The sequence below is a fragment of the Felis catus genome, chromosome B3 (assembly GCF_018350175.1).
Source record: "Felis catus isolate Fca126 chromosome B3, F.catus_Fca126_mat1.0, whole genome shotgun sequence".
In the NCBI taxonomy this organism is placed as follows: Eukaryota; Metazoa; Chordata; class Mammalia; order Carnivora; family Felidae; genus Felis; species Felis catus.
The window spans coordinates 53,117,166-53,139,089 of record NC_058373.1 but is presented as its reverse complement, the minus strand read 5'-3'; the positions used below and the strand labels follow the sequence as shown (position 1 = coordinate 53,139,089).

General features: G+C 37.0%; 1 protein-coding gene across 2 annotated transcripts in view; it reads left to right on the top strand.

The window, feature by feature from the left end:
• AP4E1 (adaptor related protein complex 4 subunit epsilon 1) overlaps window positions 1-21,924 on the top strand; it is a 64,558-nt gene that overhangs the window by 22,962 nt on the left and 19,672 nt on the right. For both annotated transcript variants that reach the window (XM_023255367.2, XM_023255366.2), the window contains exons 9-16: window positions 4,812-4,934; window positions 5,038-5,147; window positions 7,625-7,764; window positions 9,488-9,600; window positions 9,709-9,827; window positions 14,206-14,508; window positions 17,183-17,297; window positions 21,598-21,721. In XM_023255367.2, the coding sequence (XP_023111135.1) occupies window positions 4,812-4,934; window positions 5,038-5,147; window positions 7,625-7,764; window positions 9,488-9,600; window positions 9,709-9,827; window positions 14,206-14,508; window positions 17,183-17,297; window positions 21,598-21,721 (1,147 nt within the window). The remainder of the gene's footprint in view (window positions 1-4,811; window positions 4,935-5,037; window positions 5,148-7,624; window positions 7,765-9,487; window positions 9,601-9,708; window positions 9,828-14,205; window positions 14,509-17,182; window positions 17,298-21,597; window positions 21,722-21,924) is intronic.

Sequence of the window (21,924 nt, the reverse complement as noted above, 5' to 3'; positions counted from 1 at the left end):
AACCAGTATTTATTGAAGGGTTACAAAACAAAAACTTGATTTGTAAACTAGGTACAGATTGAGGGAAGAGTTGATTGATTTATGTATTTCTCCATGATAAGTACAGGAGATTAAAGGGAGAGTAAGATAGACACAGTCCCTGCCCTTATGAGGGTATAGTGTAATGAACGGTTGATATTATGTAGGATCTTGCTGTGTAATGAGAAGAGTCAGGCCAGTGATAAGGATCATCCTTATTGACATGGGTAGTTTGTTTAGGAGCTGTCAGAAGATCCAGACAAGTGTCAGAGTCTTTGCAGGCAGCGAAGCTAAAAAGTTTTGCTTGAGATATAATTAGTGTGTAGGATAAGAGTTTGAAAGACTCTCAAGGAAGTCTGTTTAGAATCAGTTAAGGATCTGATTTTCTTTTTCTTGCACAATTTTTTTTTTTTGGTAATTGACATTTCAGCTTTAATTTTTTTATTTTTTTGAATAGGTAATATATGCACATGGTTCAAAATTCAAAAGGTACAAAAAGGTATACAGTGAACAGTAAGTGTCCCTTTGACCCTTACCACCCACCACCCAGTTCCCCTTCTTGGAGATAACCACTGTTATCTGTTCCTTTTGATTTGGAGAGTACTGTATACCTGAGGAAATACTTTTTTTAATGTTCTCCCCTAGGGCACCTTTCCCTTATTAACATTTCTGGAACCAACACCAATAATTCATTTCTTTGTAGGCTGTCAGTGCAATGTTTTACCTTGCCATGGAAACCTTATAGTTTCTGTTGTTTTATTTATTTCTTTTATTAATCTTTCCATTGTTAGGCTTCCCCTCCATATTTGTATTGATACAGTTTATAACTTTGAGTGATTTTATCAATGATAGAATGTTCTCTAGTAATGCTGACACGAATATTTTATTGCTTAAGAATGTGAATTTTAAATCATGAACTTCATAAGGGAAGAGACTGTGTCTATCCCACTGTCTGGCACTAGGTTAATCAATGAGTAACACGTTTTAGTTAAATTAAAGGAAGAGAAAAACTACTTTACTTTTATCAGTTATCTATATATAACTGATAACTTTTATCAGTTACCTGATTGGGTTTTAGCTTTTATACTTGCTAAATCATATTTTTTTGAAAATTCCATTATTTTAACCTACCTAAGTGTTAAGTCAAGACATAAATCCCATCAGAGATGTTTATTGAGTACTGTTATGTGCCAGGCATTGTGCAAAGTGATATAGAGGATGTGAAGGAGTGTAAAATGTAATCTTTGCCTTCAAGAAATTTACTATATAATGGTAGAACTAGCTTATTTATGAAAGAATAATATCAGTATAAGGCAGAATGATAAGGGGTGATACAGAGAATAAATATTACAGGAGTCCAGTGGTAGAGATCACTGTGGGCCTGAGGACACACAGAAGAGTTCATTGATATAATGGGGCCCTGACAGATAGTAAGGATACAGATAGCCAGAAGAGAGATCAGGGGGGTCTAGGTGAAGGGAACATGAGAAAAGGTACAGAAGTGGGGATATTTAAAACAGTTTCAGAGAATATCAACTTACCAGTCTACGTGGACAGTTCATATTGGGAGCAGTGGAAAGGCCTTGGTGCAGAGGTTCTCTTGTGGCAGTCAAATGAGTTTGGGCTTTATACCGTGTAAATCCAGAGATATGGAAGACTTCTGGGCAAGGTACTGATAAGATGAGAGTAACATTTTTTAGTAAATTGGGAGAATTATAGAAAAGGGAGTACAAGGCACAGAACCATCAAAAGTAGACAGAAGTTCATTTCCCTGTTTTTCCCACTTAATAGACATTATATATAAAATTAACATAAGACTCTGTAAGGTAGAGAAATGAAGGTGGACTGGTTAGGAACCTTGGGATGCAAGGAACAATATCACGGTGAGTGCCGTGGGTTTTCTTTTTGCCTCATATTTCTCAGACTGGGTACTGGAGAGCCAGCAACGTGGAAACACCAACTGTTCCAAACAAAAATGCCTTAAGAAAAGCCTGCTGTCTAGCCAAAGGACCAACAAGAAAAGGGCAAACTAGCAAGGTAGAAAACTTTTAGATGGTAGCCTCTTTTCCAGCCAAGCATCACACAGAATAAATTACGGACCCACCCATGTCAGAAAAGACTGAGTGGAGAGCCAAGATTTCCACCCTCACCAGGTGTAAGCAGATTCCCAATGCTTCTACTGGGCTCATTGTGGAGAAGCCCAAGAGGAGAGCCAGAATTTCATCCCTGCCAGGTGTCGGGAGTGGGGCATATCTCGCTTGCACTGTCAGTGGAGATGATGTGGGAAGCCTGGATTTCACATATCTAGGAATAGGGAGTTAATGAAGCACCTCTCCCCTCTTTGCTGAGGTGGTGTTAGGGGAAGCCTAGAAAGAGTTGGAGCTTTCACCACTGGTCAGGGATATTCAGGCCATCCCATCAATGTCAGTGGAGGCCATTGGAGTGGTAATGAGGTGCCCCTTCCTTTCTGAGGCAGGATAGTATCAGCAGACACTCCCATCCCCCACCCAGAAGGAATAAGGGTCCCCTCCTTCTCCAGGTGTCAAAGGAGGCAGAGTAGAGAACCTGGACTTTCATCCCCATAGGGTGGTACCCGCGTCTCCCTGTCAGAGTAGTATCAATAGATACTTTCCTTATTTAATATGAAAGTAAAGTCTAGTCTGAAGGATAAGGTGTTAGTGGAATGTCTTCAAATTTTGTGCATAATCCAACTCCAAAAACCTATGATAAAACCACAGTATCACAAATGTTAGGATATTACTAATTTTTTATTTGCTAATTTTTACTTGATATTTTGGTTCGGACCTGGCTTGCTCTTGAGGAGAAAACAAAACTTCACATTGTGTTTTTACGTTTAGAATCCTCAGAAGCACTTTTTTTTTTTTTTTTTAACTGCTGCAGAGGGGAGACAGCAGAGCAGGGTGGCTGCTGTTTCATTTATGGACTTATACTCAGATTTTTGTAGAGTTGGGGAATAAAGGGATTTAGCTATAGTGGAAAAGTGATTTAGAAATCTATTAAATTCATTTTTAGCTCATTTGTGCACTAAGTTCATAAGTATGATTTTTGAACTATTAATTTTACCTATACTAGCTTTCCAGAAATCTTATGAGCATCTAAATAAAAGTTTGGATTTTGGATGGGTAATGAGAAGCTTTTGTAGTAACACAGTTTGATAGCAGGAGAGTTCCGAATGGCAGGAATCTGTAAAGGAAACCGTGTCAGTTATAACAGAAAATGGGTCATCATTATTTTTAATGTTACTTAGGACTGGCCTATTAGTTCAGGGTTTGGCAAACTTTTTCTGAAAAGGGGGCCATGTAGTAAATATTTTAAGCTTTGTAGGTAACATAGGTTTCTGTCATAAATTCTCCTGTGTTTATTTTGTTTTTCTACGACCTTTGAAACATGTAATTGTACACCTGAGACTCATATAATGTTATATGTCAATTGTATCTCAAAAAGTATGTAAAAATTGTTCTTAGTTTACAGGCTTGCAAAAGTAGGCCAAGGGCTAGATTTAGTGGTAGTTCATCCATTCCTGCCTTAGTTGGTCACTCACTTGACCAAGCCTCTCTTTGTTTAGTTCATAAAGTCATAAAGTTTACTTTTTCCATGCCACAGAATGAGGACATTTTACAGCACAACATCTGAATATACAGAGGAGTATCTTTTTAGGTTCAGTTAACTCACTTTGTAGATTTTCCTTTAAAGTCAGTCCCCTTCTTAAAGAGAAATTTGTATTTCTGATTTATTTTCTCTTTCTCCTTCTATAGAAAGGGTTTGTATAAAGATTTTATACAAAGTTTATGTGTGAATCAGTCGATAGGCAACCTAACAGTGGAAAATATAGCTGGTTGAATACTCAAGTTTTATGTTGTATACAACAAAGTATCAGATTGTTTTGTTTAAAGCTTTTAGAAATAGAGAAGAAAGGATTCTATCAAGGACACTTGATATGCTTCAACTTGTGGTAGAACTGTTAAGTCTGTGTCTCACGTACACTGTGATTCCTTAGCACATGCAGGACTTGATACCACGCTGGTTCTTCTTTATTTACCATGACAAAGCTCAGGCTCCTTGACTTAGGCTCTTCAAAAGAGTTTGAAAAAGATTTTAGTGTACACTTTGATCATTATTGTAGTTATCCAGTCTTTGACTGTATTAGAAAATCAAATTTGAACACTATCAAGATGTTCAATAGATAGTTCTATGTTCTTTGAGGTTTGTTTTAAAGAACTGACTTGAGGATTTTTATGAAATGGCCCTACTTTGAAATGAATGCTAGAGTATCCTAAAATGATTACATTGAAATAAACTACATATATAGTTTCTGTGTATAAATGGTAGAAACTGCCAGAGAACAAATTATTTTAAAGCATGCAAGCAGTGTTGGAAGTACCTGTATATATAGGAACAATGAATATATTACTTATGTGCCCTTTAGAATGTGAGCTCCTTAAGGGCAGGGGTTTTTGTCTTTTTTGTTCACTGCTGTATCCATGCTATTAGAACAATGCCTGGCACATAGGAGGTGTTCAGTAAATACTTGTTGCATGTGTGAATGCATCATTTCTATCTATTAATATACATAATATATTATATTGTGGTAATATAATCCTAATAGTTGTGTAAGCCTGAAAACAGCAAAGTTCCTATCTTTGAAAATTTTCCATAAATAAGTTTTTACTAAAACTGACCTTCTAATTAGTTTGTTTTGTTCTGAGTTCTACACATGTTCTTTTATTATGCCTTAACATGATCCCTGACATTTTTATATTTTCTTTCTCTAGCTATTCTGTTTGAATGTGTACATACAGTTTATTCTATTTATCCTAAATCAGAATTACTTGAGAAGGCTGCCAAGTGCATTGGAAGATTTGTTCTGTCACCTAAAATAAATCTCAAGTATTTAGGTAAGATGATTAGATAATTTTGACAGAAATTACAAAGACAGCTCTTGAAATTTGCTGGATATTTGTTTCCAGTCACTTTGTATAACGTAATCTTTGTTTCTAGGGCTGAAGGCTCTTACCTATGTTATCCAGCAGGATCCCACTCTGGCTCTTCAGCACCAGATGACAATAATTGAATGCTTAGACCATCCTGATCCCATTATTAAAAGAGAGGTAAACTGGTACTTTGAATAGTGTACGTGAAGTGTTATAACTTTTAAACTTCTTTTTTGGTATTATGGAGAGAGGAAAGTAGTTGTGTGTGTGTGTGTGTGTGTGTGTACACACATGTGTATTTTAACTTCTGAGTGTATTTTATTCTTTCTAGTAAAGTTTAAGGAACTTTTCTAAAAAGTCCTTGTGTCAGTATCTTCACAAATGTTTTTAAACTATGAGTTAGAGGAGTTAGGTTCAATTACCTGTATGGATTCATTAATATCTTTTTTGGTCTAAGAAGAGACCTGAATTCTATTTCAAGTTCTTTCTGTTAATGTAATTTAAGATGTAATTTATGATGATTAATATTTTTTTCATATTCTTAACATCTGTGAAGTGGGCTAATGCATTCCTTATTAAATATGTAGGAATATTGAAAGAATTAATAAAGATAACCCCTAAACGATTTGAACTTCTTGGAAGGAATTGCTTCAGTGTCCATTTGGGTGCCTATATAAGTGTTTCTGTTAATTTTCATGTAAACAAATCACTCTGTGCCCTCATATTAAAATGGTATATGGGACCTAGTTAAGAAGAATGGATATTTTTAGTTTTTATTTTAAAAATAAAGATAATTTATTGAACATCTAAATTACTTAATAGCAATGAGTTAAAAGTAGTTTATGCAAAGAATACTATTTCATTAAACAATTGTAATTTTAAAAGATAAGATTATAAATTTTCAATTTTAAAAGTTTTTGAAATAAAAGTGTTTTTGAGAAATTGTCGTCTACATATATATTTTTTCTTTTTGCATTTATATTTTTAATCTTCTGAAAATTGTTAGTTGCCTCAAATCTGGGAAGTTTGTAGATGGACTAATTTCTCTGTGTAGGCATGATAGAAGAGTGAGAAGGCACCAAAGGACAATAACAATAATTATTTGGCTCTTCCACTTTGAACAAATACAGAGCATGTGTTTTCTTTGTGTGGTTGGCTACTCAATTGAACAGAGTTGACTTAGGTACAGTTTTCTTAGTGCTATATTTAATTATTGGGCCCTAATTTAAAAATGAGAGTCAAAGGGAAAATAAATTTCTTTTAAAATCATCGAGTCTGATCTGTTTTGTCCATTACCTGCTGTGAGAAAAGTAGTTTGAATTCTTTTAGTATCAATAGTGCTCCAAGAAGGCACCTCAGGACTATCTGTTCAAATGCCACTATCATGTATAACCTCTGTAAGTAATTACATAGAAGAACTTTGGTCCTTGGGAATGGAGTGACCTGTTGTTTAAGACTGGGCTTCCCATTTGTCTGGTTTTATTACCTTTCTTTCTCATAGGGAGAAAGAAGACAAGAAGGAACAAACATAAAAGACCTCTATTGAGCCATGCAATTCCTAATGCCCTGTCTCATGCAATCCTGGAAATGATAAATTGCATAGTCTTAGAGTAGGAAATAAATTTGGTATAATTATCTAAAAATATGTAATAATGTAGTTTAAAATCTACAGGGAGCATGTCTGAGACAGCTATATAAGTTGAACGCTATTAATGGAGGACCTGTGTATTTATGGATTTTAAAATGGAGTTAAGAATTAACTTAAACAGTTATCTTTTGTACTTGATATCCTGGCAATGAAGATTGAAAAATTACAAAGAACCCTTAAGATATTTTGAACAAGTTTGACAAGTAGAATATATGGAAATCTCTTGCAGCTAATGTTGTTGATCCTAAAATACCAGTAAATGATACTTTCTCAGTACTGCCCTTGGTCTCATATTGATTTCTGGGAGTTAACGATATTTTTAGAACCTTAATGTAGGGCCTCAGAAAGTGTAGCCAAATGGGAGCTTACTCTCGTACTGGTCTTCCTTTAAGAGGAAGCAAGAGGTATATTCCTGAGCATTGAGAAAGTGACTATAACATGGTTTTTCCTTGCCTGAGATTCTGAACAGAGGCCTTGCTAAGGCTTTGAAGCACCTGAGCCCCCAGCCTTTGTCCATCTGTTGGAGGCCATTTGCTCTCAGCTGATGAACCCACTCAAGGGCTATTTTCTATTGTTTACGTAGTGTGGAAAATATAGTTTGTAAGACTGGATTTTCATGTGTGTATATATACATGCACAGACAGGCATAAATGATATAGGTTTAAGAAGCTGTTATACTTTTAGAAAACAGATTATAAACCTTTTAAGTTTTTAGACTTTACATGGCCTCTCATTTAGAAGTAGTCAGATTATAATTTTTATCAGTATCAAAAAGCTTTTAGACTTTGGAATTGATCATAATTCATTTTTTTTGACAGTAGATTCTACCTTTCTTAATTAAGTTCTGTTTTAGCTAAAATGTGCATTTCTTCAGCACCTATTAACTGCCCAGTTGGTCTGTGTAAAAGTGGCAGAATCAACTGTATTATAAACCTATATATTGCTGTATTTACTGGAATTACCATGTATAGTTTTATAATGCTGTTTTTATTTCTTTCTTAAATAGACTCTGGAACTTCTTTACAGAATTACTAATGCACAGAATATAACAGTGATTGTCCAGAAAATGCTTGAATATTTACAACAGAGCAAAGAAGAGTATATTATCGTCAATTTGGTTGGCAAAATAGCTGAACTCGCTGAGAAATATCCTTTGGACCATAAGTCATAAAATACCTGTAGTTACATAGTGACTCAAAAAAATTTTTTTTACTGTTTATTCATTTTTGAGAGACAGAGTGCAAGTGGGGAAAGTTCAGAGAGAGGGAGACACAGAATCTAAAGTAGGTTCCAGGCTCTGATCTGTCAGCACAGAGCCCGGTGCAGGGCTCGAACTCATGAGCTGTGAGATCATGACCTGAGCCAAAGTTGGGCACTTAACCTAAGACTGAGCCACCCAAGCACCCCAGTTACATAGTGACTTTAGAATGATTGGTTTAGTTGTGGGCACTTGCAAATTGAGTTCAGAGACACACAATAACTTTTCCCATACCTGATATACAGGCCTTTCTTGTGAAAAACAGGAATATTTGTAGGCTTCTTAGTGGATGGCTTTTTTTTCCCTGATTCTTTCATTCAGTTGGTCAGTATTATGAGCAGAAAGATACAGGAACCTCTGCCTGATTCCTCTTTCATTGCCTTCTTATCTTTGACTTTATTTCATAATTAGTTTCTTTTCTGGTATATGTTCTTCTTGTTTTGCAGGGGGTCCTTGGGAGTAGGGATCAGCATGCTAAAATTTATCCTTTACGCTATTGTTTATACTGGAAATTGTCCCAGTAAGGTAGTTGGGAACGCCATTCACATGTCACTTTTCTTCATATTTGCTTTTTTTTTATTATTATTTTTTTTAACATTTATTTAGTTTTGAGAGAGAGAGAGAGCACACAAGCAGGGGAGACACAGAGAGAGGGAGACGCAGAATCCCAAGCAGGCTCCAGGCTCTGACCTGGGGCTCAAACTCACAAATCACAAGATCATGACGTGAACTGAAGTTGGACACTCAACCGACCAAGCCACCCAGGTGCCCCCACATAAAAGTCAGAGAAACTTTACAGGTCACAAAGATATTTCATTCTTTTTAAGATGTCTGTTATTTAAATCAAAGGAAGAATAAATGTACAATGTTACTCCAGTCAGTCATCTTGGAACTTGCTTAAATATAGTTTTCTGTGCCACGTATCTAGTGCCATACGTAACTCCAGGCAGCAGAATGATGGAATTTTAGAACTGAAGAAGAACAGGTTAGAAAAGAGATTAAATAGCTTGAGTAGACATACCACATTTAGTCTCTTTGAAGTGTATGTCATTTTCCATTATTTGTCCTTAGGCACCTGGAATATCTCTTTAAATTTTTTTCACACTTGGGGCGCCTGGGTAGCTCAGTAGGTTAAGTGACTGACTTCAGCTCAGGTCATGATCTCATGGTTTGTGGGTTCGAGCCCTGTGTCGGGCTCTGTGCTGAACGCTTGCTTGGAGCCTGGAGCTTGCTTCAGATTCTGTGTCTCTTTCTCTCTCTGCCCCTCCTCAGCTTGTGATCTGTCTCACTCTGTCTCTCAAAAATAAATAAATGTAAAAACAAAAGTTTAAAAAAATTTTTTTTCACGTTTATTTATTGGATGCTTAGTATGTACAAGGCATGGTGCTAGATGAAGCAACAAGAATTTAGTTTATTAAGTTTATTAAATAAGCTTTTACTGAGCACCTATTTCACATAGATCTGGAGTATAGAACAATTTATTGGCAGAGGTTAAAAGTAAAAATACCTAAGTAGGATAGGTTGGGGGTTATTCTTTAAAAGGTTGATGCAGAGAAGGTAATTTTAATAAGTGGTATTTGGAAGTGTACTTGGTCTTAACACTGTGGACACATATGCCCCAGATAATGCATGGTTTATTCAGACAATGAATGCTGTGTTTTCAGTGGGAGGAGATGTTATGCATCCTGATATTCCCAATAACTTTCTGAGACTGCTAGCAGAAGGTTAGTAAATTACTGCATTCTGGAAAGATTTCAAAATTAAATGTTTTTATTACAGAGTCATTAAGAGTTTTTAGTGAAAGTTAAAATGATGTATCAATTTCTTTGTAGGTTTTGATGATGAAACAGAAAATCAACAATTAAGGCTTTATGCAGTTCAGTCTTATCTCACTTTACTAGATGCGGAAAATGTGTTCTATCCACAGAAATTTCTTCAAGTTATGAGTTGGGTGAGCAAAGTACATTACAGCATAAGTATTTATAACATTGTTTTTTATAAAGCCCAATACTAGCAATATATTTCCTTCAGAAATCATTTAATTCTACCCTGCTAACCCTTTTAGCTATCCATTTTCTTTCCCATTGGCTAGTTTGTCACTTAAATATCTACTTGTCTATTCATTCTCCCTTTCATCTCACTTGTCTACTGTGTGTATTATAGACAGTTGGTTAGGTATCTGTGTCTACAATACATTTGCTGTATTTTCTCTGAATCTGTGTTAGAATATGTGAATACTCATGCATCTGTGTTATGTTAGTTTTTCATTGCTGTATGTTACCACAAACTTAGTGCTTCAAACAACATAAATTTTTTATTTCACAGTTTCTGTGGGTCAGGAGTTGAGACCTGGTTTAGCCACGTCCTCTGCTTAGGGTCTCTGAGGGTTGCAGTCAGCTGGGGCTGCTGTCTCATCTGAAACTTGACTGGTGAAGGATCCACTTCCAAACTGGTGTGGTTGTTAGAAGAAACCTGTTTCTTGTGGTTGTAGGACTGAGGGTTTGAAGTTCAGACTGTTGACCGTAGGCTACCCTTAGTTCCTGGAGCTGCCCTCAGTTTCTTGCATGTGGGCCTCCCAACATTCCTCCTTGCTTCATCAAAGCCAACAAAGGAGATTATCTCTTGCAAGATGAAGGCCAAATTTTATGTCATGTAATCATATGTAATTGCATACATACCATCACCTCTGTGTATCTTTGTTGTGCATGTGGGTGAGTGTTTCCTTAGGGGAAGCTTTGGTGGAGTACAACTGCAGGATCATAGCATATGCCTCTTTTAATATTTTATAGTTTTGCCAAATGTTAGCATGTTAACTTGAATTTTACCCAGACTTTTATTTAAGAATTTTTTTTTCTCATACACAGGAAAGTTGAAAGACTAGTATAATAAATATCTCTATACTTTTCATTTAGATTCCCTGTTAGTATTTTTAACCACCTTTGCTTTACTACATCTACATCTAGATCTACATATAAGTTGCAGACATCATGACCCTCCAAAAAAAATTCAACATGAATCTTCTAAGAATGACATTGTTCTGTCATAGAACCATTATTATACTTAAGAAATGTAACATTAATTCATTAATATCATTTAATATACAGTCCATGTTCACATTTATCCAGTTGTCCAAAAAATGTTTCTTACGGCTATTTTTCTACTACTACTAATCCTGGATCCCATCAGGGATCACAAATTGCATTTAGTTGTCTGTTTAGCCTCTTTTATTTTATATTGTTCCTCACTTTCTTTTTGTTTTCATGATATTGATTTTTTTGTATGAATACTGTTGATGTGCAGAATGTCCAACTTTCTGAATTTGTCTTATTATTTCTGGTTTGGTTAAACATTTTTAGGAAGAATACTATATCAACAATGTTATGTACTTCCCACTGTATCATCAGGACACATACCATATCAGTTCCCCAGTTACTAGTGATTTTAAGTTTCTTTGTTTGGTTAAGATAACCTTCATATCTCTCCATTGTAAAGATGCATTTTCTCCTTAGTAATTTGTAGCTAATCTGTGAGGTGATTCTAAGGGGCTATGTGTCAACATCTTTTCCTTAACTATATTTCACCAGTGGTTTTAGTATTGATAATCCTTGCCTAAATGGGTTATTGTATTTGGCAGCTATTCATTTTTTTCCCTCCAAGAACATGGCATGTCACTCCATATATTTATAGTGCTTTTATTTCTTTCTGCAACATACAGATTCTGTGCAGGTTTTGTTAGATTTATGCTTAAGCATTTCAATTTCTTTAGAGCAGTAGTAGATATATTTTGTTTTTAATTTTTGTTCCACATGTTTGTTGCTAGTTTATTCAAATACAATAGATTTTTTGTAGTTTGATCTTACACGCTGCCATCTTGCTGAACTCACTAATCTAGGATTTTTTCAATAGATTTCTTGAGACCTCGTTAAGAATTTTTTGCATCTCTGTTCATGAGATTTTTTTTCTACCCTGTTGTTTTGGTTTTGGTATCAAACTAATACTAGTGTCATAAAATGAGATAGGAGTAGTCTTTCCTCTTCTGTTTTCTGGAAAAGTTGTGTTGAAGAGTACTGTTTAGTTTTTAAGTGTTTGGAAAATTTTCTGTTATCCTTCCTGTTACTGATTTATAGTTTGCCATTGTCACCAGAGGAAATACTCTGTGAATTCAGTTTTGTTAAGTTTTTTGATGTTTGTTTTATGGCCTAAGATACGTCTTATTATATGTTCTGTGAGTGCTTGAAAGGAGTGGGTATTCTGTTATTGTTGGATGGTGTGTTTGGTAAATGTTGATTAGAGTCTTTTGGTAATGGCATTGTGACACAGGTGTTGAGATCTCTGTGTGGCCTCCACTGACATTGTGGATGGGTGGCCTTGTAATGACTGAGCAGTGGTGAAAGCCCTGACTCTTCACAGGGCTTCTGACATCATCCCAGTGAAGGGGCGGAGGAATCCCTCTTTATACCTGGGTAGATAGAGGGTATAAAATGCAGGCTTCCATATGTGATCTTCATGGACACTGCAGAGGAGTGGGCCTCTTGACAACTTGGTGGGGATGAAAGTCCTAGCTCCCTACTGAGTCTTTTCCCTTTTGAGGGAATTGGAGCGCCTCTTACAGCCTGGTAGGGGTGGAAGTCTTGGCTCTCTACTCAGCCTTTGGTGGTGTGGGTGGGTCTGTGGGTTTTTTTCTATGTGGTACTTGGCTAGAGTAGAGGGTTATTGTCTAAAAGTTTTCTGTCTTCCTGGGGTGCCTGGGTGGCCCAGTCAGTTAAGTGTCTGATTGTTGATTTTGGGTCTGGTGATGATCCCAGGATCATGGGATTGAGCCCTGCATCAGGCTCTGTGCTGAGCTCTCTCTCTCTCTCTCTCTCTCTCTCTCTCTCTCTCTCCGTCCCTTCCCTGCTTGCACTCTCTCTTCCCCAAAATAAATACATAAACATTTAAAAAATAAAAATAAATAAGTTTTCAGTCCTGGCTCTTTGGCTAGAGGGCAGGCTTTTCTTGGGGTCATTTTGTCTGTGCCCATTGCTGTTTCCAGGTTGCTGGCTCTCTAATACCCAGTCTGGGGTGTATGAGGCAGCAGATAACCCACTGTACTATCACAAAGTTGTTAGCAATTGGCCTTCTTTTCTCCACCTATCTGTGTCTTTTTATGTGTGTTTTATATATAACACCAAGGATTTTAGATGTACTTAATGGGAGGAATAGGGGAAAATGCATCTACTCTGTCTTCCCATTGTTACTATTTTTATTTTTATTTTAGAAAGAAAGAGAGAGAATGGGGGAGGGGCAGAGGGAGAGAGAGAATCCTAGACAGACTCCACATTAACACAGAGCCTGACACAGGCCTTGATCTCCTGACCCTGTGATCATGACCTGAACTGAGGTCAAGAATCTGATGCTCAACCAACTGAACCACCCAGGCATCAGCCTCCCACCACCCAGTAATTTTTGAACTGGCTTTTAGATTACCAGCTTTTCTAGAGATACCTTTCATCTTCTTAAACCACTCAAAAAATTATCTTGCTACTTTAAGGATTGGATTTATTTATTTCTATTAATTTTTCCTCCTTTTCTTGTTACTAGCTGTAAATTTTCCCTTGCCTATCACTTCACCTCCCCTCCCGTTTTTTCCTGCTGGTGCCAGTGTTACACTAAAGACATGAAAATATTCCATAAATAGCACTTAGGAAAGATTTCACACTACATGAGTTATCAGTTTATTAATAATTTTTAGACCAGTAGGATTATGTATCACCTAAATAAGTTGTAAGAAAAAGGATATGTAACATAGGTCAGCCTTCCTCAGAGTTTCTTCTGTGGATCATATACATCAGAATCAGCTGATGCTGGTTCCAAATGTGCACCGTGGATCCCGACCACAGACATACTCACTCAGAATATCTGGGGGTAGAACCTAGAAATGAAACACCTTAGGTGACTCTCATGCACACTAGCATGTGAGAACCACTGGTTTCAATGCTAATTGCAAAATAAGTAACAGAATGTGGAGGTGTTGATAAAAGGCAACAACTGAACTGGAAGTTCAGAAGAAAGCTCACTTGTAAAGTATGCTGCTTTATATTTTGTGAATGATAAAGATGTGGAAAATCTTTTGGTATTGAGTTCTAATTCTTGGTATAATTTCGACCCTAAAATATACAATTTTATCTTTAAGAATTTCTTCACCATGAGAATATATTTACTCTAGATTAAATTCACTCCAGCGGTAGCTACTTTGTTTGGATTTCCCAGTACAATTTGCTGTGTACAGATTTGCCCAGTACAATTTGCTTGATATTTCTATATGAACAGTCTCTTTGTTTTACTCCTAGGTGTTAGGGGAGTATTCCTATCTCTTAGATGAGGAAACGCCAGAGGAAGTTATAACCAAACTCTACAAGTTACTTATGAATGACTCGGTTTCTTCAGAAACAAAAGCCTGGTTACTTGCTGCTGTTACCAAGTTGACACCCCAAGCACACTCTTCTAACATAGTTGAGAGATTAATCCAGGAATTCACCGTATCTTTGGATACTTGTATGAGACAGCATGCGTTTGAATTAAAACACTTACGTGAGAATGTGGAACTTATGAAGAGCTTGCTTCCAGTTGATAAGAGCTGTGAAGACATGGTGGTAAGGCATCTGTATTTTATCTTTGTAAAAATTGCATCGTCTCCAAACAGAATAATTCTTACCTTTGTGATGTATCTGGAATATATCAAAATATACTTTCTGTAACACTTCAGATAAAGGTTGGAGTTTTTCTCACATCATATGAGAGAATTTGAGAGCTTCAATTCAGTAGAGCTCCTAAAGAGTTGGGAATAGATCAGTATCTCTTCCGGAGAACTGCACTGAAGCAGTTTATATCCAGTGGCAATCTCTTTTAATATATGGTAGTTGAAGAACTAAATTTTGGGGGGGAGCCTGGGTGACTCGGTTGAGCATCTGACTCTTGGTTTTGGCTCAGGTCATGATCTTGCGGTTTCGTGGGTTCAAGCCCCACGTCAGGCTCTGTGCTGGCAGTGTGGAGCCTGCATGGGATATTCTCAATGTCTATCTCTCTCTCCCTCTCTCTCTCTCTCTCTGTCTCCCCCCCCCCTCTCTCTCTCTGCCCCCCTAAACCCTGCACTGTCTCTGTCTCTAAATAAATGTAAAAAAAATTAAATTTTTAAAATCTCCTTTGAACTTCTCTAATATGCAATTTTATTATTACTTTGGTATCTTTGAGAATGTAAAAAATAGTTCTCTGTTGCATTTTGTCCACCTAGTGTCTAACTTCTTTACCACTTTGGAACCTGATCAACCACCTTCCTTGTCCTACCTAACTTTAAGCCACTACTCTTTCTAACCTAATGGGCTCAGTTACTACTCACCCTCTGAATATGTACTGATCTCTTCTCCAGACTGGTGTAAATTAGGAAATTGCCAAAAGGAAGCCAGATTTGTACAAATTTTTATTTGTTAGATGTCATATAGTTGAGAAAGAGGAGAGGAGGGGCAGCATTCCTACTAATTCTGACTCAGATTTTCATGACTTATATTCATTTTGAACCTCTTTGTTCATTAGTTCTTTCAAAAGCTCCTCAGGGGTAGACACCTTTCTTTCACCTTTGGTAGGAGGCCCAAAGACATTCATTGAAAAGGTGAATAAATATGCTATACATAATATTTTTTTTAAGTTTATTTATTTATTTTGAGAGAGAGAGAGAGAAGGAAAGAGAGAGAGTGGTGGAGGGGCAGAGAAAGAGGGAGAGATAATCCCAAGCCGCCCCTGGGCTGTCATTGCTGTGCCTGATGCAGGGCTCAGACCCACAAACTGAGATCATGACCTGACCTAAACCAAGAGTCGGACACTTAACCAACTGAGCCACTCAGGCTCCCCTAAATATGCTATACATAGTACAAAACTAGGAAGTAACTCTTTTTCCTCTTTCCTCCAATGAAAGATTGAAATGATGACATGTCTTCATTTTCTAAGAACCTTTCCAGATTCAGAGTGTGTCATGCCACTTAAATATTTGAGATCTGTTCTTCTAATTATTGGAACTGTTTGCATACAGTTGGCTAAACCAGGAGAGGCAGATCTGTGGCTTCTGAGGCCACCACTGCTATATCCTTTTGTGTATATCTCATTCTTCTTTCCTCACTTTTTCTTTTTTTTTTTTTTTAATTTTTTTTTCAACTTTTTAAATTTATTTTTGGGACAGAGAGAGACAGAGCATGAACGGGGGAGGGGCAGAGAGAGAGGGAGACACAGAATCGGAAACAGGCTCCAGGCTCCAAGCCATCAGCTCAGAGCCCGACGCGGGGCCCGAACCCACGGACCGTGAGATCGTGACCTGGCTGAAGTCGGACGCTTAACCGACTGCGCCACCCAGGCACCCCCCTCACTTTTTCTTTTATCCTTTCCCCTCACTCTTTCTTCATCTCTTATTTATTTTCACTTATTCATTCTTTTGTACCTTTTTATTCCTGCTGAAATTAGGTAATTTTCCATAGATTTGTGAAAAGGTATTTTTAGGTAGAAAAGAATAGGATAGTTAAAGGCACTGCCAGGGTCTGAATAGTAGCCTTCCCCAAGATGTGCATACTTCATTCTCTGCAGCCTGTGTATTTGTTATCTTACATGGTAATAAGGACTTTGTAGATATGCTTAAATTAAGGAATTTTTGAGGGGGAGATTATTTTGGATTGTCCAAGAAGGCATGATCACAAGAGTTCTTATAAAAGTAAGCAAAGAGTCAGTAGAAAGCCAACTAACAATAGAAGTAGAGATCAGAGTGATGGGGCCACAAGCCAGGGAATGGTGGCGCCTTTAGAAGCTAGAAGGGAGAAGGAACTTATTCTCCCTTGGAGCCTCCCAGAGGAACTAGCCTTGCCAACACTTTGTTTTTAGTCCCTAGCAGCAAACTAATACAGACACTAGCTCAGAGTGTAGATGTCTTCTCTAGTAGGTTAAAGTCTCATGAGGGCAGGAGAAATGTCTTTCTTTGTCTTCATCATAGCACCTGACATGATGCTGTAACATACTGGATGCTCAAAAGTTTATTCTGCAGTACAATGAAATTAATAATAACTGCAGATGACTTTCATTGTTACATACTTAGCTGAGTGATTTGAATATAAGTGTTTTAGAGAGCTAGAGAGTTGGGTAACGCTAGTAGCATTTTTAGAACTGAAGTTCTTTTTTTTTCACTTAAAAATTATTTTTAGGACATATGGATTGAAATTAGTTATGTGAATGTACAGTCTAGGTTTAGGGTAAAGTTTTGTAATTTCTGATTTTTGCTTCACTTTAATACAGGTAGATGCTTCCTTATCTTTTCTGGATGGTTTTGTGGCTGAAGAACTCAGTCAGGGGGCAGCACCTTACAAACCTCACCACCAACGTCAGGAGGAGAAGCTTTCTCAGGAAAAAGGTAATTTTCTATGAGTCTGTAAGGGACATCATTTTTTTTTAATGCAATTCATATTATAGTCATGTAATGTAGATAACTGAGGATATTTATTTTTGTTATCTCTCTTTAAATCTGCTTGTGACTTATTTACTCTGCCTAGGTCTTTGGATACCCAGAAAAAAAAGTTAGCCTAGAGGTATTCCCAAAGTCATAGACTCCATATATTTAAATGCCTAAGATAGTCATTCTGGAACTTTGAAAGAACTTGAAGATGGCATTATCATGTTGGGTCACTGTGCTAGATGGAGGGCTGATAGATAATCACATGAGCATATCTACAGAGAAATTTGAGAAAAGAAGTCTGGTTACTGTGGACTAGTGAGTTTCATTTTCATTCTGAGCAGTGTTATATATCTTAAGTGTGTTTGAATGCTTTCTGTAACAAAATATCTGATCAGTGAAGTGAGAAACAGCTAAGAAAGGAAAGATTAACTTCAGATTTTAGAAATGTAGTCTGTCAGTGGAAGATGCCTGTCATGATTTTGGTAAAGAGGAAATCATTGAGGTGTTTGGATGGTGGATGGGAAGTATTTATATGAATAAAGGGAGACCATTGAGTATTATCTTTGTAGGAGTTCAGAATGTTAATACTGAAAAGTTCAATGCTGAAAGCTCTTTTTCTCCCCACTCATCATCTAATGATTTTGTCAAGTACTTTCCAGGTTCTGTGGTAGGTACAACTAAATGATTGATCTTAAAATGATACCAGAAAAGTCTAAGTTGCAATTCATCCATCTACTTCCTTCTCCTGACTCTTCCTGCATGCTGTGATTCTCCTCCTGATTCCCATATGCACATGAGCTCTTGTACATCTAGTTAACTTTTAAAAATCTTTGGCCCTTCTTGTTATTCACCTCTATAAAGACTTGGGAAATTTTCACTACAGAATGAAAAGAATGTGGCTTGAAGTTCATTCTCAACCTCGATCCTTTCCAGGCCTTCCTTAGATGACAGTGTTTAATTTTGTTGTCTCAGGTTTGGAATTTTATCTCTTTTCCATATGCTGTCCCCTTCTATGTCTAGTTTTTTTCTCTTTACTCTTAAACTATACCTCTGCTTTTGAATTCTTTCTGCTCTTTTGTTTAAACTCTATCTTTACTTGATCTTTGGCTTAAACTCTTTGTTTTTACTTGTGCATAGGAAACATTGCTTGAGTTCTTCACTTACTTTGTTAATGCAGAGGCTGGGTAACTGGCTGTCACAGATGCTATTAAAGAGTTAAAAGTGGGACAGAAAGTTAAACTCAGTGATTGAAAAGCTTAGATTTCTTTTTCAATATATGAAATTTATTGTCAAATTGGTTTCCATACAACACCTAGTGCTCATCCCAAAAGGTGCCCTCCTCAATACCCATCACCCACCCTCCCCTCCCTCCCACCCCCCATCAACCCTCAGTTTGTTCTCAGTTTTTAAGAGTCTCTTATGCTTTGGTTCTCTCCCACTCTAACCATCAAAACCCTAGAAGAGAAAGCAGGAAAAGACCTCTCTGACCTCAGCCGTAGCAATCTCTTACTCGACACATTCCCAAAGGCAAGGGAATTAAAAGCAAAAATGAATTACTGGGACCTTATGAAGATAAAAAGCTTCTGCACAGAAAAGGAAACAACCAACAAAACTAAAAGGCAACCAACGGAATGGGAAAAGATATTTGCAAATGACATATCGGACAAAGGGCTAGTATCCAAAATCTATACAGAGCTCACCAAACTCCACACCCGAAAAACAAATAACCCAGTGAAGAAATGGGCAGAAAACATGAATAGACACTTCTCTAAAGAAGACATCCAGATGGCCAACAGGCACATGAAAAGATGTTCAGCGTCGCTCCTTCTCAGGGAAATACAAATCAAAACCACACTCAGATATCACCTCACGCCAGTCAGAGTGGCCAAAATGAACAAATCAGGAGACTATAGATGCTGGAGAGGATGTGGAGAAACGGGAACCCTCTTGCACTGTTGGTGGGAATGCAAACTGGTGCAGCCATTCTGGAAAACAGTGTGGAGGTTCCCCAGAAAATTAAAAATAGACCTACCCTATGACCCAGCAATAGCACTGCTAGGAATTTCCCCAAGGGATACAGGAGTACTGATGCATAGGGGCACTTGTACCCCAATGTTTATAGCAGCACTCTCAACAATAGCCAAATTATGGAAAGAGCCTAAATGTCCATCAACTGATGAATGGATAAAGAAATTGTGGTTTATATACACAATGGAGTACTACATGGCAATGAGAAAGAACGAAATATGGCCCTTTGTAGCAACGTGGATGGAACTGGAGAGTGTTATGCTAAGTGAAATAAGCCATACAGAGAAAGACAGATACCATATGTTTTCACTCTTATGTGGATCCTGAGAAACTTAACAGAAACCCACGGGGGAGGGGAAGGAAAAAAGAAAAAAAGAGCTTAGTTTTTTTTTAAGTTTATTTGTTTTGAGAGAGACAGAGAGAGTCACTGGGGGAGGGACAGAGAGAGAGGGAGAGAGAGAATCCCAAGCAGGCTCTGCACTGTTAGCACAGAGCCTAATGTGGGGCTTGAACTCACAAAACGTGAGATCATGGCCTGAGCTGAAACCAAGAGTTGGACACTTAACCAGCTGAGCCACCTAGGTGCCCCTGAAAAGCTTAAAATGAGAGGATTTTCTAGCTGAAAATGACCTTGGAATGTTTAGACAAGTGGTTTCCAAACATGGTTATGAATCAGAATCACAAAGAGTTTTAAAAAATGATACAGATTTTTGCGCCGTACTCCTGTATCTTTTGTATCTGAATCTGTAAAAGCTTGGCTGTATGTACAAAAAGGTCTGTGGGAGATTCTACACAGTCAGCTTGATCCTGGTTATCAAATCAGCATTTGGAAACTGCTGATCAAGCCTGAACCCTTCACTTTACAGACAAAGAAATTAAGGTCAAGTTCATGCACCCATTTAATACCCGATGCATGTCAAGAACTCAGTTCTTCTGATTACTAATTAGTCCATTATTTTTTTCTATTGCACTTTGATTTCTCTTCTATATCATTCATTTGGGTAACAACAAAAATTTATGTAGTTCTCTTTGGATTAAATGCTGTTTCCTTTGCAGGAGACAGTGGAGAGTGAGCTCTAGAACCAGAGTATCCGATTTCTTATCTGGCTCTATCATTTTTCCTGTTTTTGTAATCTTGGTTAAGTTCATGGCAAACTTTGCTACAGTTTCTGTATTTGTAAGATGAAAATAATAATTACAGAAGCTCACATTTATTTTTTATATGGCACTTTTTTATGATTTAAGGAGGTCCTTTATGTTATAATCCAGACGGTCCATAAAGATAAATAATGCCAGTTAGGATTAGGTATAGCTGCATAGCATATTAGAAAACAAAAGAACAATATAGGGTCTTATACAAGACAGAAGATTACTGCTCTTTCCCTTAAAGGAATTCCAGAAGTAGGCAGCCTGGGATTGATAATGGCTTCATGAATGTAAAGGAGGAAAGGGAGAGAAGAAAGATTTTTTTTTTTTCCCAGGAAGATTCCTCCCAGAAGTTGTGCTCAGAATGTGTGCATAATTTCATTGGCCAGAACTCAAATTCATGGCAAAGGAGTCTGGAAATGTCATTTCTTTCTGGGTTGCCATGAATCCAGGGTTCTATTACTTAGAATCCAGGCTTCTATTACTTAGAAAGAAGAGGAGAATGGATATTGGCATCTGCTCCACCACAATATCAGTATGAATTTTTATGGCTCTGATTGAATTCATTTGGGTATACAGAGTCAAAGGAATCTGAATCTGAATAAACCTTGTTCTTTGTCAGTAAGGGATATTTCACTTTGAAGGGTCCATTAGTCTATTTGGCATAGGAATGTGCTTAAGAACATTTTGTTAAGGAAAAACACTATCTCTTCATTCATAGCTCATTAAACATTTTTGTCTGGGAGCAGCAATTTTCAGTAGAACTGGTTTATCAGTTGTCTTTCCTAATTGGATCCTAGTTTAGCTTCTCAGGGAGGTGAAAAGATAAAAATGAAGTACTGTTTGTCTTTTCTCAACTAATAGTGTGAAGACTGTAGTAGACCTTCAATAAATCATAGCTACTTTGTTATTATTTGATTAAATCATCTTCAGTGCCCCTTACAGTTTAAAAATTGTCATTGGATTCTAGTCTTCCATTATTTTATTTCAGTAGTGACTGGTAATTTTGATAACATCTGCTTTTTCCCCCCTAACTTTTGCTTTGTTTTAAATATGAACTTCTGTTATTGTTTTAAATTTCTAGTTCTCAATTTTGAACCATATGGACTTTCATTTTCTTCATCTGGCTTCACTGGACGACAGTCTCCTGCTGGCATTTCTCTTGGTTCAGATATATCTGGGAATAGTGCAGAGACTGGGCTGAAAGAGTAAGTTCTTTCTTGATAAAACTGAGAACATAGAGGAGTATTTAAATATTTTTAAATGTAGAAGGATTCCTGAAAGCTAAATTCTGCATAGCCTCTTGTTTCAGTTTTTCCTATTTATTGCTTTCAAGGTGTTGATGTTGTACAAGAGAACTTTTATTTATTTATTTTTTAATGTTTTTTATTTATTTTTGAGAGAGCACAAG